This window comes from Impatiens glandulifera, chromosome 2 (genome assembly GCF_907164915.1).
Source record: "Impatiens glandulifera chromosome 2, dImpGla2.1, whole genome shotgun sequence".
Classification (NCBI taxonomy): domain Eukaryota; kingdom Viridiplantae; phylum Streptophyta; class Magnoliopsida; order Ericales; family Balsaminaceae; genus Impatiens; species Impatiens glandulifera.
In genome coordinates, this window is record NC_061863.1 from 64,138,451 (window position 1) to 64,149,361 (window position 10,911).

Genomic DNA, 10,911 nt, shown 5'->3' on the forward strand with positions numbered 1-10,911 from the left:
TGCTTCTTGTGTACTTGTGCTCAATCATAAACTTATCAAGTCGCTTGTACCATTGTCTCGACGATTGCTTCAACCTGTACAATGATCTGTTCAACTTGCAAACCCAATTTTCTTTATCAGTAACTTTGAATCCATCTGGTTGATAAATGTAGATTTCCTCATTCAAATGACCGTGTATGTCTGCGGTCTTCACATCTGGTTGAGCTAGCTCCAAATTCATCTGCGCTACCAAGGCCAATAAAATTCTAATGGAAGAGTGTTTAACAACAGGAGAAAGTATCTCATTATAATCACCTCCTTCCTTCTGAGCGTAGTCTTTAACTACCAATTTTTCCTTGTAGCGAACATCAAATTTTTCAGGAAATCCTTCTTTCTTAGCAAAGATCCATTTACAACCAATAGCATTCTTCTCTTTTCGTAGATGCTTCAACTTGCATGTCTCATTCTTCTGAATAGATTGCATTTCATCTTCCATAACACCTCTCCTTTTTCCATTTTCAGTACTTCGACTGACATCTGAAAAAGTGGATGAAACATCATCTACGACTAGAAGTGCATAGGCCGCCATGTCAACAAACCGACCTGGTTTTTGAATAACTCGTCTTGGCCTATTAACAGCAATTGATTCACTTTGTTCTGAAGGTTCTTGGGTCAGAACCTCTTCCTCATTTAACTCTTCGTCTGTCGTCGGAGAGTCACTTCTAGTTGGGCTTATCTTTATCTGCTCAAACTCCACCTGTTGCGGAGTACAATCAATCTTGTCTGGTGTTACCTTATTCAACATTGAATAATCATCAAAAGTAACATCTCTTCTGATAATGGTTTTCTTTGCATCCAAACACCAGAGACGATACTCTTTAACTCCTGTAGTAAATCCCATAAAAAGAGTCTTCTTTCCTCGTGAATCCAAATTTGATTCAAATTTGTTGTTTTTGGCACAATTAGAATCCCACATCGGAAGATGATGGGAGTTGGGGAAGTTTCTTAGTGTATAAAAGAAACTCTCCCCTCTTTGGTTTATTACACCCAAATTTGTATCTCTTCTTCCTTATTAATTGATAGCCTTAGTGCTCGGAGACGTAGGCAACATTTTGGCCGAACTCCGTTATCAAATTCTGTTAGTGTGTTCATTATTTTGTTTTCTTTTTCTTCTATACCATCTGGCTTTCCGACCTCAATAGCAACATCTAGACCCTGCTGAAAAAGACAATCTAGAACCTCACCTTGCCACATGCCGAAATGCCCAGTTCCATCAAAGATCTCCACCGCAAACTTCAAATTCGACATCGGTGTCCTCGTCCAGGATGACGAAGGAGTTGACGCCCCTTTTGAAGACTCCACCATGCCAAGGACGAACCTTCGGCTCTGATACCACTTGTTGGGGAAAACCCTGACAGAACCACAAAAGAAGAAAACAAAATAATGAACACACTAACAGAATTTGATAACGGAGTTCGGCCAAAATGTTGCCTACGTCTCCGAGCACTAAGGCTATCAATTAATAAGGAAGAAGAGATACAAATTTGGGTGTAATAAACCAAAGAGGGGAGAGTTTCTTTTATACACTAAGAAACTTCCCCAACTCCCATCATCTTCCGATGTGGGATTTATGCTAATTGTGAATATAGTTTCTTTTATATACTAAGAAACTTCTTTCACTCCCATCATCTTCCGATGTGGGATTCTAATTGTGCCAAAAACAACAAAGGCAAATATAAATTATTAACAAATTATTTTTTATTTAAAAATTACTTATTTATAATATTTAATGTTTTTACATAATAGTTTTATTTTAAATAATAAGTAATAAAATATTTTGAATTTTTTTTTTAAATATATATATATATATATTTAAGTATGAAACTCATTATCTTGCCATGACTTTTACTCCACCTCTATATAATTTAAATCAGAATATTAACTTACCTATATTAAATGTGATTGACGACCCAATCTACCATTCCATATATTGGTCCATTTTTTAATTTCTAAATATATAATTTCTCTAATTAAATGAGACACCGCCAATGAATTGAAAAAAATAAAATAAATTAGAGTAAGGTAAAATAAATTAAAAAAAACTATATATTTAAGAAGAATTAAATGTATGTAGTTTATTTTAAAAAATCATTATTAACTTTAAAACATTTAGATATATAAAATTTTAATAGGTAATATATTTTATAATGGACTTAAGCCCATTTTCGCCCTTATCCCAATTCAGAGGGTGTGTCCGGTGAGAATAGGAAAAAAATAAATGTGAAAGCCAAATTAAATTTATCAAAACTTATTCTATTTATACTATTTATAAATAATATATAGTTTTAATAACTTAATAAATATTTGACTTTAATAAGTATTAGACTCGTTTAATATGTCTACAAGCCGTTTGATATTTTTTTTACTTGTTTAGTATATTTTTAATAACAAAGTTTCTTTTATCTCATTCATTATATTTGACTATTATGAAGGGTAGTATTAAAAACGGAAGATATGAGAAAAATGATAGGTGAGAGGTGAGAGTAAACGATGAAAAAACGAGAGAAGGGAGAAGTGATAAAAAATAATTTAATCAAATGATTATATTAGTAATTTGAATAACCCTAGCTAACTTGAATTAAACCTAATTTATACTGAATTCAAATTTAACCCAAATCAAATTAGCTTACTTAAATTTATATTTAGTGTTAGGGTTAGGATTAGATTTGAGGAACCCAAGAATTGCTGAAGCCTACATATTGTGTTTGATGGGAGTTTCTTGAATACTTGGTATTTTGAGCTGTTTGAATTCCTAATCTCTATTCTTCTAAGCTTCTATGTGAAGTGTGAACAATTACATGTTACAAAATTCAGATATCAAATTCAAAGGGATGGATGATGGCAGGTTTTTGGTTTCAATCCATTACTAATTACGTACAGATGTTATTATTGTGAAAACTAGGGTTGAGAATGTAGCTATTGAAACGAAGAAGCTTTGTTGTCATTATCGTCGTCACCTTTAGTCGAATCCAAGCTCATCATGTCTATGGCTGCTAAAACGCCGGTTTGATCAGTATCACTGTCTATGGCTGCTAAAGTCCCATCCATTTCTCTTACTGATGCCTCATTCCTCGGTAATTCCAAATCTGAAAGTGGAGAATTAGTAGATTTTAATTTTCAGTAAGGGGGGATTGATTAGTAGAGTGATTGTTCTTACATGGATTAGAAAGAAACCAGAGGATGAGTGCGCAAAGGAGGAGGAGGAAAGGAATAGCGTGAATGGCGTTGTCTGAAAATCTAGTACGAGATCTGACTTTCTTGGATGATTCCGATAACGGTTCCAAGACAGGAAGTTCATCCGACGGGGAGGAATAGTACTTGAGATATTCATCGTACACCCTGTTTGTGCTGCTCGATCTGTGCATGTTTCTTCGATAAATGTAAGATGATGATGAGATCGAATGAATTCGAAAAAAAATAATGGGAGAAGACTTGTTCAATCAAACCATATATAAAGAGAAGTTTCGCCATTTTTGGACAAAGTTAGTTATTTTCTCTCCTTCCTCGTAAACAAATCTTGGCATAAAATAAATAAGTTTTATATATATTTCAAGACGTTCAAAAATCATTCTTTGATGTTTTATTAATTATTTTTTCCTTGACCATTATTTATTTTATTTAGAACTTTCTTAAGCCAGGTTAAATAATTTACTAGTTTATTGATCAATAATGGTTTGGTTACCTTCAAACATAAAAATAAATAATTAATATATTATATTATTCTTGGGTACCAAGAAAATAAAAATAGTACCAACCAGTTTACAAATTGCTACACGTAACTGCCAAACAGGTTATAACCTCCCCTCGGCATCTTCTTCTTCTCCACAACAGACAATACGAAACTAGAAATGAGCTGGCTCGGCAAGCTAGGGTTCGGAAATCGATCGGAGACGGAAGTGGACTCTTCATCGCCATCATCGATCGCCCAGGGTCCTGACGACGATGTACCTGCTCCAGGACAGAAGTTTGCTCAATTCGGCGCCGGATGCTTTTGGGGTGTCGAATTAGCTTTTCAGAGAGTTGATGGTGTAACGAAGACAGAAGTCGGATATTCACAAGGATTTCTTCACAATCCAACCTACAATGGTATATGTTCGGGTACAACGAATCACTCTGAGGTTGTTAGGGTTCTTTATGATCCCAAGGAGTGTAGCTACGAGAATCTTCTTGATGCTTTCTGGAAAAAACATGATCCCACAACTCTGAATCGCCAGGTAAGTACATATATTTTTTTGACTTTTGATTGGAGTATGAATGTAAAACTCTCCACATAAATTGAGAAGAGGGTTGTGAATGATTTAGGGAAATGATGTTGGGACACAATATCGATCGGGAATATACTTTTATACGGAGGAAGAAGAGAGATTAGCGATAGAATCAAGGGATCGACAGCAGAAAGTGTTGAACAGAAAGATTATTACTGAAATACTTCCGGCAAAGAAGTTCTACAGAGCAGAGGAGTATCATCAGCAGTATTTGGCTAAAGGGGGTCGATTTGGGGATAAACAATCAATTGATAAAGGCTGTAATGATCCAATACGATGCTACGGCTAAGAAGCATCTTTGATTAGATAATAATAATGTAAGCTTGTATGTTTGCTTCCCTTACAACGAAACTAATGTCTATGAACCTTTTCTGAATATTGTTTGGTGTATTATACAAATATCCTTATTGTGGGAAAAAAAACATATTCAAAAGATGATTCTGGATAATCTTAATGAATGCTTTGAATTGATATATTGATTAATATGAATTAGATTTACTTAATAATGGAATTTATCTTCATAAATTTTACTTTTAACTCTTAAATATAATTTTTATAAACTATTTGTTATAGTTAATTTAATTTACTTATGATAAAGATATAATAATTATTATAAATTAATTTATAATTAAACAGAAAATATGATATATAGTGAAAGAAAAAATAAATGCTTGATAGGAAAATATACATATTTCAGGAAAGAACAATACAAAAAAATAAAATATATATTTTTTATTTGGATAATAAATAAAACATAATCGAAACCAAAATAATTTATTGGGTATGCTTTAACAATGCTGGTTCAAAGTAATCTCCGGCGAATTAACGGTTGCCTCCATAGCAAGTTGCATCACCAACTCCAGTTCGAAACAATAGCTCTTTTCGAATCCATTTGAAGACCGACCTGATCCAGATCTAGTGATTTCTATACAACACCATTCACAAGTTGAATTTATAAAAGAAACAATATTTATTAAGAATGTATAAAAAGGTTGAACGGAATTCAGAAGCTTAAATTCATCAAAATTCAGTCCAAGTGTTGGAAAATTAATAATTGCTTCATCATCATTCATACATAATGGCAAGTATAAAATTTAAAAAGATGTAAGATTCAAGTAAAACAAAGGAAATAGAGATTGAGAAGACTCAGTAGTGGCAAGTTTTAAATTAGGTTCGATTCTGCCTGCGGTTGTCTACAACTTCTTATTCAGAAGAGGGAGCTTGTTATCGTCATTGTGATCTCAATCTCTTAATTAAAAATTCATACAATTTGAGCAAATTAATATATAAAAAGAGATTCAAGAGAAATGATCGCTCAGTTCATGAGATAATCGACACGCAAAATTCTCTAAATTAATAGAGAAGCCTGCATTCCGGTCTGTTGAGCTTGAATTTTATGAAGTCTTCATCGCGAATTTATTTCTATATTAACTTAATCAAAACATTTTCAAGAAAAATAGAACAATGCACGTTGAAAAACAGATATGAATGAAGAACACAAAGAAACCCTAAGGTATTTGAAAATTGGGAAATTCAGATAACTCAGTAGTGGCAAGTATTAAAATTAGGTTCGATTCTGCCTGCATTTGTCTACAACTTCTTATTCAGAAGAGGGAGCTTTTTATCGTCATTGTGATCTGAATCTCCAACAAAAACAAATTCATAAGAATTGATCAAATATATAAACGCATATAAAAAAATAGATTCGCAGAGAAGATCGCTCAGTTCATGAGATAATCGACACGCATGAATCTCTTATAAAGAGAAACCTGCATTCCGGTCTGTTGAGCTTGAATTTATGAAGTCCTCATCGCGATCTTCTCTCTAGTTATAAATCTAAACAGAGCGAGAAAAAAAAAATATAGAGTAAAACAGATGAGAAGAATAAATGGCTGTGAAACTTGTGCTCTGCTTCTTGAAGAAGTAGGTTGCCAATATATAGCTCGACGAGGCTGATTAGGGTTTCCATAATCACCATAGCCATAGGCCCAGGTTCAGGTTTAATTTGGGCTAAACCATAATCACCGTAGCCATAAGCCCAGGTTCAGGTTTAATTTGGGCTTTTTTCGTTTTTTTTTTATTTTACTTTTATTTTTTTACAAAATAATTTTTAAATATTTTAATAAGACATCATATTATACTTTTATTTATAAAATCAATTAATTTTAAAATATTAATTTTTTTATAATATATTAATAACTTTTAATTTTTTTATTAAAATTTTCAAAATAATTACCAATAGTAATAATAATAATAATAATAATAATTATTATTATTATTTTAGATAATTTAATAACTTGAAATCCGAATAAAGCTCAGAAAGGCGCAATCAAATCATTCCGCACCGACCCGACCCGACCCATATGTTTTAACCCTAAACATATATTTTCTCCAGCCGCTACACGGATCTCTCTCATATTCAACCTACAACAGTAAGGAAGGAGCTAAAGTACGCTTATTACTCTCTCATCTCACCACAGCCGACGCCACCCCTCTTCTCCGACCGACGAGAACCTCTCTTCTTGCTCCAGCAGTGGAAAACCCTAAGTTATTATCAGATGGGAGAGTCAAAAGAGATTGACGAACTTCCCAAAGGAAAGCCTCCTTCTGAAGAGGTATTTACGTACACTTCTATATGTTTTCTATCAATTTGTCTCATGAATAGTTGGAAAAGTTGTCCAAGTTCAATTTTCCTTCAATTCATCTTTCTTTATGGACTCACTATCCACATTGAATTTTTTGTTAGTATACCTGTATTATAATGGATTAGGGTTTAGAAGTGCAACTTAATTCTATTGATAAGTGCACGTTCAGCGAGTAGCAACGACACATTATGAATATATATGTGTTTTGAGGGTATTCTTTTCCATTATGTATATTATTTCTCATTCTCAACTTTTGTTAACAAGAAGATTACTGTGTTTACAGGAAATTGGTGATGAGATGGATTTGAAGTTAAAAAAGTATCTTCGAGGGGCAAGTGTTAATTTAGAGGTATAAACTTGATAGTGTATTTTTTGATCATATTTCTTAGTTCTTGTGTTTCCACAAACTCATTTACTCTATTATACTTTACAGGGTCTGAAAGATAAAAAACTTAAGGGCCAACTTGCTGTTAGAGAAGATTTATTTGGAAAATCTGCAAAAGCTGCTGCCAAAGCGGAGAAGGTTATTTTATGTCTTATTATAGTCTAAATTGTTATTTCTCAGTTATTTAACATATTGGTTTTTAAATTCTCGTTCTCCACTTAGGGTTCAAGCCTTCATTTTACTATTTTCAGAAAGCAAATTCTCATTCCTTACATTGTCTATTTTAAGAGGGATATGGCACAAATGATACAACTCTTTGTTAACATATCTATTGTAAGATCAATGCAAGACTGTGGTCTATTGATGTCTTAATGTTAGCCTTTCTTTGGCTGTCCTATGCGTTTTCCTATTAGTGGAAAACATAATTACAAATATATGTAGTTTCAATATATTTTTCTAGTAGTTGTTGATGTATATGCTGATATGTGAACATTTTGTGTAGTGGCTTATGCCTAATGAAGGGGGTTATTTAGAGGCTGAAGGAATGGAGAAGACTTGGGGAATTCGACAAGAGGCAATTGTAAAAGAAGTTGATATCTTGAGTTCAAAGAATCAGTATGATATCGTCTTACCAGGTTATTATCTATTTACTTTTATTTCATTTTGTGCTTTGGGGAGAATCTCTCCTTTTTTATGTTTCATTGAATCTGGGCATAAATTATATGTTGAGAGTTATGTTATAAATTTAAATAATGCTGAGATTTATGTTATTATTTAAACATTGTTCTGCTAATTGATCAAGTTCTAGCTTTTGCCATTATGATGACTTAAAGAAGTAACTCTTACTCGCTGGTTTGTTTGTTGTTGCTATATTTTATTGATCAAGTCCTTTATGTGAACAGAACTTGCTCCGTATACATTGGATTTTGCATCCAGTGGTCGCTATATGGCAGTTGCTGGTCGTAAGGGGCATTTGGCCATTATGGATATGAATAAGTTGGCACTCATTAAAGAAATGCAGGTAATCAATTCCTCGTGATTCTGATCCTCCTCCTGTCTATTAGTATATCACTAGCGGAGTAATAACACTTTCGTTCATGAGTATATAGTTAGGTATCAAACATGAGTAACTTTCTCCTGCCAACAAAATAGGTAAGGAAATAAAAGATTTTTGCTGGGAAGAAAGTATCAAATTTGGTGTCACAATTAAGCTGAGTTTAAGGACTTTCTAAACTATAGATTTGGATATGAAAATAAATTCAAATAACCCCTGAAATTGCATGGAGGCTCAAATTAGTAGTTAAACTTGTACTCGATTGGTGACCCCATGGACATTTGGGGCCATGAGTGGAGTTTCTGTCGGTTGGGTTTTGAATCCCCACCTATAAATTATTTCAAGAAGTCACATATATAAGTTTGATGTAAATTTGAGCGAATCAAAATTTCAATGTTTTTTTTAGTTTTTTTGTATTATCCATATCCTTTTGATATTTTTGTAGTTTGTTAGTTTTTTTTAGCCACTTAAGGATTCAATCAACTTTGTAGCCTATTCTTTATGTTAGTTGATGTATTCAGCATTGATTAGCCAAAATATTTTCATATGAATGCAATTTTTATCTTATTTTATGTTACAATCCCTGATCTAATGACTGGTCTTTAGGTTAGAGAAACGGTTCGTGATGTTGTGTTTTTGCACAATGAGCTATTCTTTGCTGCTGCCCAGAAGAAGTGAGCAACCCCCCTACCCTTGACCTTATTGTTTAGAGCACTTTTAAAATCTCATTCCAATACAAAAACAAAATTGAAAAAACGTTTATTGTTATTAAATATCAAATGAGCTAAACTTAAAAAATACATTTACAGGTACACTTACATTTATAACCGAGAGGGTACAGAGCTTCATTGTCTCAAGGTCAGCATTCTTTCACAGATGTAAAATATTTCTGTGCAAAGTTATTTAAATTTGATTTTTTGAAGGCATAACGTTTTTTTTGGTGGACTATTAGGAGCATGGTCCAGTTTTGAAGCTACAATTTCTGAAGAACCATTTTCTTTTGGCCTCCCTTAACAAATTCGGCCAGCTTCATTATCAAGACGTTACTACTGGTGAGATGATTGGAAATTACAAAACAGGGCTTGGTCGCTCTAATGTAATGCAGGCCAATCCTTACAACAGTGTCCTCTCTGTCGGTCATTCTAACGGTACAGTTACCATGTGGAAACCGACTTGTGCCACACCCTTAGTCAAGATGTTGTGCCATCAAGGCCCGGTTACAGCTCTTGCATTTCACTCTCACGGCCATCTCATGGCAACCTCTGGCATGGAGCGGAAAATAAAGATTTGGGATTTGCGGAAATTCGAGGTTCTCCAAACCCTGCCCTCCACACATGCAAAGACATTGGATTTCAGCCAGAAAGGCTTGCTTGCCGCAGCCACTGGATCTTTTGTACAGGTTTTTGGGGATTTCTCAGGAACTCAAAACTATAGCCGTTATATGACTCATTCTATGGTAAAGGGGTATCAAGTTGGGAAGGTATTGTTTCGACCCTACGAGGATGTGTTGGGTTTAGGTCATTCGGCGGGTTGGTCCTCTATTCTTATCCCGGGTTCAGGAGAGCCCAATTTCGATTCTTGGGTGGCGAATCCGTTTGAAACATCGAAACAGAGGAGGGAGAAGGAAATTCGCACTCTTCTCGATAAGCTACCGCCTGAGACCATCATGCTTGATCCTAACGTGGTGGGTAATGTGAAAACCATGAGGAAAAAAGAGAAGCCAACGAAGAAGGAGAGAGCGGAGGAGATGGAAGCTGCGGTTGAAACTGCAAAGGGGGTGAGGATGAAAAAGAAGACTAAAGGTAGGAATAAACCAAGTAAACAGGCCAAGAAGAGGGAGGAATTGGTTGTGAAAGCCAAGAGACCTTTCATGGAAGAGAAGGTTGAGGGCGCGAAAAGGCGTAAGATGGGTGATGAAAGTGAACTTCCGAAATCATTGCAGAGGTTTGCCCGAAAGAAATCAGATTCATGATCATATCTCCATTCTTCTAAAGTCGAAACTGACAAATTATCCAGGTTGAAAATTTTGTCCAATGGCTTGTGTTTTTAGTTTGTAAAATCTTCAGAAGTGGGAAAATCTTTATTTATTACTTCCCGGGTTCACGAATAATATTTCATTTAACAATTTGCTAGAGTGTATTTTTTAAAGAATATTTTTCAAATAGTTTAGTATAAAATTCTTGGCTATAACTGAAAAAAATTACTGTTATTAATTTTAATTTAGAAATATTAATTGATTGAAAAACTCAATTATATATTAACATGATAAATGAATTAACTGTAATCCGTTTGTCGATTCTTCAAATTACATCAAACATGTAAATATTTTCTTGCATCCTTAAATTTCAAACATGATTTATTGTAAAAAATTGAACTACACCATTTTACAGAAAACAGAGAGTAATGAACTACACATTTAATTCTAGGAGAAGCATTGAAATTACACTGAATTCAACAAATGGTGAATTGTTTTGTTGAATAATTATTTCATATTTGAAGATAAGTTATTGAAAAAAATGAAAT

General features: G+C 33.7%; 3 protein-coding genes and 5 non-coding genes across 8 annotated transcripts; 2 read left to right on the plus strand and 6 right to left on the minus strand.

Annotated features, from left to right (window-relative positions):
- Positions 1–2,880: 2,880 nt before the first annotated feature.
- Positions 2,881–3,432, minus strand: LOC124923679. Its single transcript, XM_047463645.1, has 2 exons — positions 3,197–3,432; positions 2,881–3,125 (listed from the first exon to the last, which is right to left on the minus strand). The coding sequence occupies exons 1-2, from the start codon at positions 3,402–3,404 to the stop codon at positions 2,956–2,958; spliced, it is 378 nt and encodes a 125-aa protein (XP_047319601.1). The 5' UTR covers positions 3,405–3,432; the 3' UTR covers positions 2,881–2,955.
- A 417-nt stretch (positions 3,433–3,849) lies between these two features.
- Positions 3,850–4,752, plus strand: LOC124926689 (peptide methionine sulfoxide reductase-like). Its single transcript, XM_047466967.1, has 2 exons — positions 3,850–4,253; positions 4,342–4,752. The coding sequence occupies exons 1-2, from the start codon at positions 3,888–3,890 to the stop codon at positions 4,591–4,593; spliced, it is 618 nt and encodes a 205-aa protein (XP_047322923.1). The 5' UTR covers positions 3,850–3,887; the 3' UTR covers positions 4,594–4,752.
- A 549-nt stretch (positions 4,753–5,301) lies between these two features.
- LOC124928305 lies at positions 5,302–5,376 on the minus strand. Its single transcript, XR_007098511.1, has one exon. It is a non-coding gene; the product is annotated as a small nucleolar RNA snoR31 (small nucleolar RNA).
- Positions 5,377–5,448: 72 nt separating this feature from the next.
- LOC124928327 lies at positions 5,449–5,548 on the minus strand. The gene has a single exon (XR_007098529.1). It is a non-coding gene; the product is annotated as a small nucleolar RNA R30/Z108 (small nucleolar RNA).
- A 65-nt stretch (positions 5,549–5,613) lies between these two features.
- On the minus strand, positions 5,614–5,720 carry LOC124928264. Its single transcript, XR_007098483.1, has one exon. It is a non-coding gene; the product is annotated as a small nucleolar RNA Z107/R87 (small nucleolar RNA).
- Positions 5,721–5,842: 122 nt separating this feature from the next.
- Positions 5,843–5,945, minus strand: LOC124928326. Its single transcript, XR_007098528.1, has one exon. It is a non-coding gene; the product is annotated as a small nucleolar RNA R30/Z108 (small nucleolar RNA).
- A 74-nt stretch (positions 5,946–6,019) lies between these two features.
- Positions 6,020–6,122, minus strand: LOC124928263. The gene has a single exon (XR_007098482.1). It is a non-coding gene; the product is annotated as a small nucleolar RNA Z107/R87 (small nucleolar RNA).
- Positions 6,123–6,722: 600 nt separating this feature from the next.
- Positions 6,723–10,558, plus strand: LOC124926199 (probable U3 small nucleolar RNA-associated protein 7). The gene is made up of 8 exons (XM_047466382.1): positions 6,723–6,919; positions 7,233–7,298; positions 7,383–7,472; positions 7,837–7,969; positions 8,237–8,355; positions 8,995–9,062; positions 9,198–9,246; positions 9,341–10,558. The coding sequence occupies exons 1-8, from the start codon at positions 6,863–6,865 to the stop codon at positions 10,358–10,360; spliced, it is 1,602 nt and encodes a 533-aa protein (XP_047322338.1). The 5' UTR covers positions 6,723–6,862; the 3' UTR covers positions 10,361–10,558.
- Positions 10,559–10,911: the final 353 nt, after the last annotated feature.